The sequence below is a fragment of the Bison bison genome, unplaced genomic scaffold (assembly GCF_000754665.1).
Source record: "Bison bison bison isolate TAMUID 2011002044 unplaced genomic scaffold, Bison_UMD1.0 scf7180017862692, whole genome shotgun sequence".
Lineage (NCBI taxonomy): Eukaryota > Metazoa > Chordata > Mammalia > Artiodactyla > Bovidae > Bison > Bison bison.
Genome location: NW_011493264.1, coordinates 316,598 through 318,919, shown reverse-complemented (window position 1 = coordinate 318,919; position 2,322 = coordinate 316,598). Strand labels below are relative to the sequence as shown.

At 61.9% G+C, this 2,322-nt stretch overlaps 1 protein-coding gene across 1 annotated transcript in view; it reads right to left on the bottom strand.

Moving 5' to 3' along the window:
* Window positions 1-2,322, bottom strand: part of ATG4B (autophagy related 4B, cysteine peptidase) — a 14,724-nt gene that overhangs the window by 8,493 nt on the left and 3,909 nt on the right. The window contains exons 3-6 of the mRNA XM_010832896.1: window positions 986-1,095; window positions 761-807; window positions 368-514; window positions 168-239 (exon numbers count right to left, since the gene is read on the bottom strand). Coding sequence (XP_010831198.1) covers window positions 168-239; window positions 368-514; window positions 761-807; window positions 986-1,095 — 376 coding nt within the window. The remainder of the gene's footprint in view (window positions 1-167; window positions 240-367; window positions 515-760; window positions 808-985; window positions 1,096-2,322) is intronic.

Here is a 2,322-nt window from a genome sequence, read left to right as displayed (position 1 = left end):
AAGCGTGGCCACTGTCGAAAGCATCCCCGGTGCGGCAGGACCGGGACCCCAGGCTGCGGCCGAGCTCTGCAGCCAGAAAGCTGCCTGAGGGCGATACCAGGGACAAGCCCTGGCGCTGAGCTCTGTGCTTCCTGCTCAAAGCACTTGCTGCAGCAGGTGGTACTCACCGATGGCCGGGAAGTTCTTTCTGTACGTAAACCAGAGTCTCGATGCCACATCGGCCAAGATCTCGTCCTTTTCTAGAGAATGAGAGAAGGGACATGCACACACGGCAGTAAGCACCCAGGCCTGTGTCTCGGGAAGTCACAGACAACTGACCACCATGCCGCTTTCTGCAGGAGAGGAGGGCAGTTCGGCAGGGCCGTACCTGTGAGGACACTGTACTTCCTCCCGAGGATCCAGACAGGCTCCGAGGTCTCAGGGAAATCCTCAAACTCAGCAAATCGGAGCGTGTCGTAGGTCAGGGTAGCTATGGAAACCAAAGACACACTCTGATGGCCGTTTCCTGATTTTATAAACGAGGATCAGAGATCATGCACAGCGTCTCTGTACAGAGAGCCCACGTGGAGTTTGGGGCCTCTGCACGGCCACCACATGAAGAAGGGGGTGCTCGGTGCTAGGGAGCAGGGGCCAGGGCCAGGCCCAGGCACAGAGGGGCGGGAGGAGTGGCCCCCACAGCACAGGGGCCACCCGCAGTGCACGGGGCGCGGGTTTGATCCCCGGGCCAGGAAGATCCCCTGGAGAAGGCACGGCTACCCACTCCAGCGTTCCCACATGGAGAACTCCACAGACACAGGGAACTGGCACCTACAGTCCCCGAGGCCACAGAGAGTCGGACACGACCCAGCAACTAACACATCAAGCCCCTGTTTCAGACTCGAACCTAAAAGACAAACAGACGGGCCCAGACCTCCGTCTCTGCACGTGCGGCTGGTCTGGACGGCATGCTAGGCGGAGCAGCAGCAGTCTGGCTGGGCCACCTTACCCGGCAGGGCGCCACTCCAGACAGCAGCGTGGGGCCCCGGGGCTGCGGGCACCCTGGAACCCAGGGTACAACCCCCGCTTCCCGCGGAGCTGCGTGTGCACTGTGTCCACCTGCGGCCCATGGCGCAGCTTCAGAGAAGCCGGAGCCTGGCGGACACCCTCCCTCTGCCCTGGGCTCCCAACGCAGCAGCTCATCCGCCACCCACGGGGCGAGGGCCCACGGGGCATCCCGGGCACCCTGCTCCCGGCTGCCGCCTCACCCGCTCCAACAGCGCCCCCACCCCGTCCACATGCACCTCCACTCAGCTCTCCGGAAAATCAAAGACGTGGAATGAGCTTCTCCCACACTTGATTTTATTTTTCAATAACAGCCCTACCTTTTAGTAAACAACAATTTACTAAAACAAACAATCCAAAGCCCACAAAACGTAAAGCATCAGCTGCAGCCTCGTGCCTCCTTGCAGAAGCAGTCTGTGCCGACTCACCTGCGTTTCTTTGTCCGGAGTCCTGGCGCCTCACAGCGTCCTGCCGGCACCCCCAGCCTCAGGAAAGGCAGGCAGAGGGGCGCAGGTCCCTGTGGGGCCCCCACGGCTGGGGGTGCCCCGGCACACAGTCAGCCTCTGGGTGGGGAAAGCTCCTCACCCATCACCCAGAACATGTCCCGGGAGCACAGCCGGGATGCAGCCCTGAGCCCTTCCTGAGAAGGGTTCACGAGAGGCCGGCAGACAAAGGACTCCAAGGTCGGTGTGCGTCACCAACGTCAAGGACAGAGGCACGTGCTCTGCTGGCCCTGAACGGCTGCACTGCTGCTCAGCCAACCTGCGCTCCCAGGGCTGCGGACAGCGCTCGCGACACCACACGCCGGCAGCAAGAGAGGCCGTGTGCTCAGCACGCACCAGGAACCCCCCAACGCTGGGAGCCAGCTCTGCCTCCTGCCCATCGCCCGAAACCCCACGGGCACAGAGGGGCCCTGCACCTCCACAGCGGCTCCCAAGGGCCCGGGCGAGGCTGCCCTGCTCTGAGGGCCTGCCTTGTCCGTGCGTCCCCCATGTCCGCCAGGCTGGCTTGCAATCAAGGATTAATAATTTAACCTCCAAGGTTCTCTCTAGCCCTTTCCACACAGCGTTGTTTGTTTGTGCACATGATTATAAACCCTAGCAGGAGTGAGCTGCGGCTCTGTCTCCTCAGAGAACACGTCTGTGTCTCTGCCTGTGGAAGCCGTCTCCACATCTTCAGAGGGCACGGCCGCCTCAGACCTCAAGGCTTACACACCTGTGGACTCACGCCTGCCACGATGACTCCAAGGGTGCAGCGCCAACAGGACCTGTCTGATCTCAG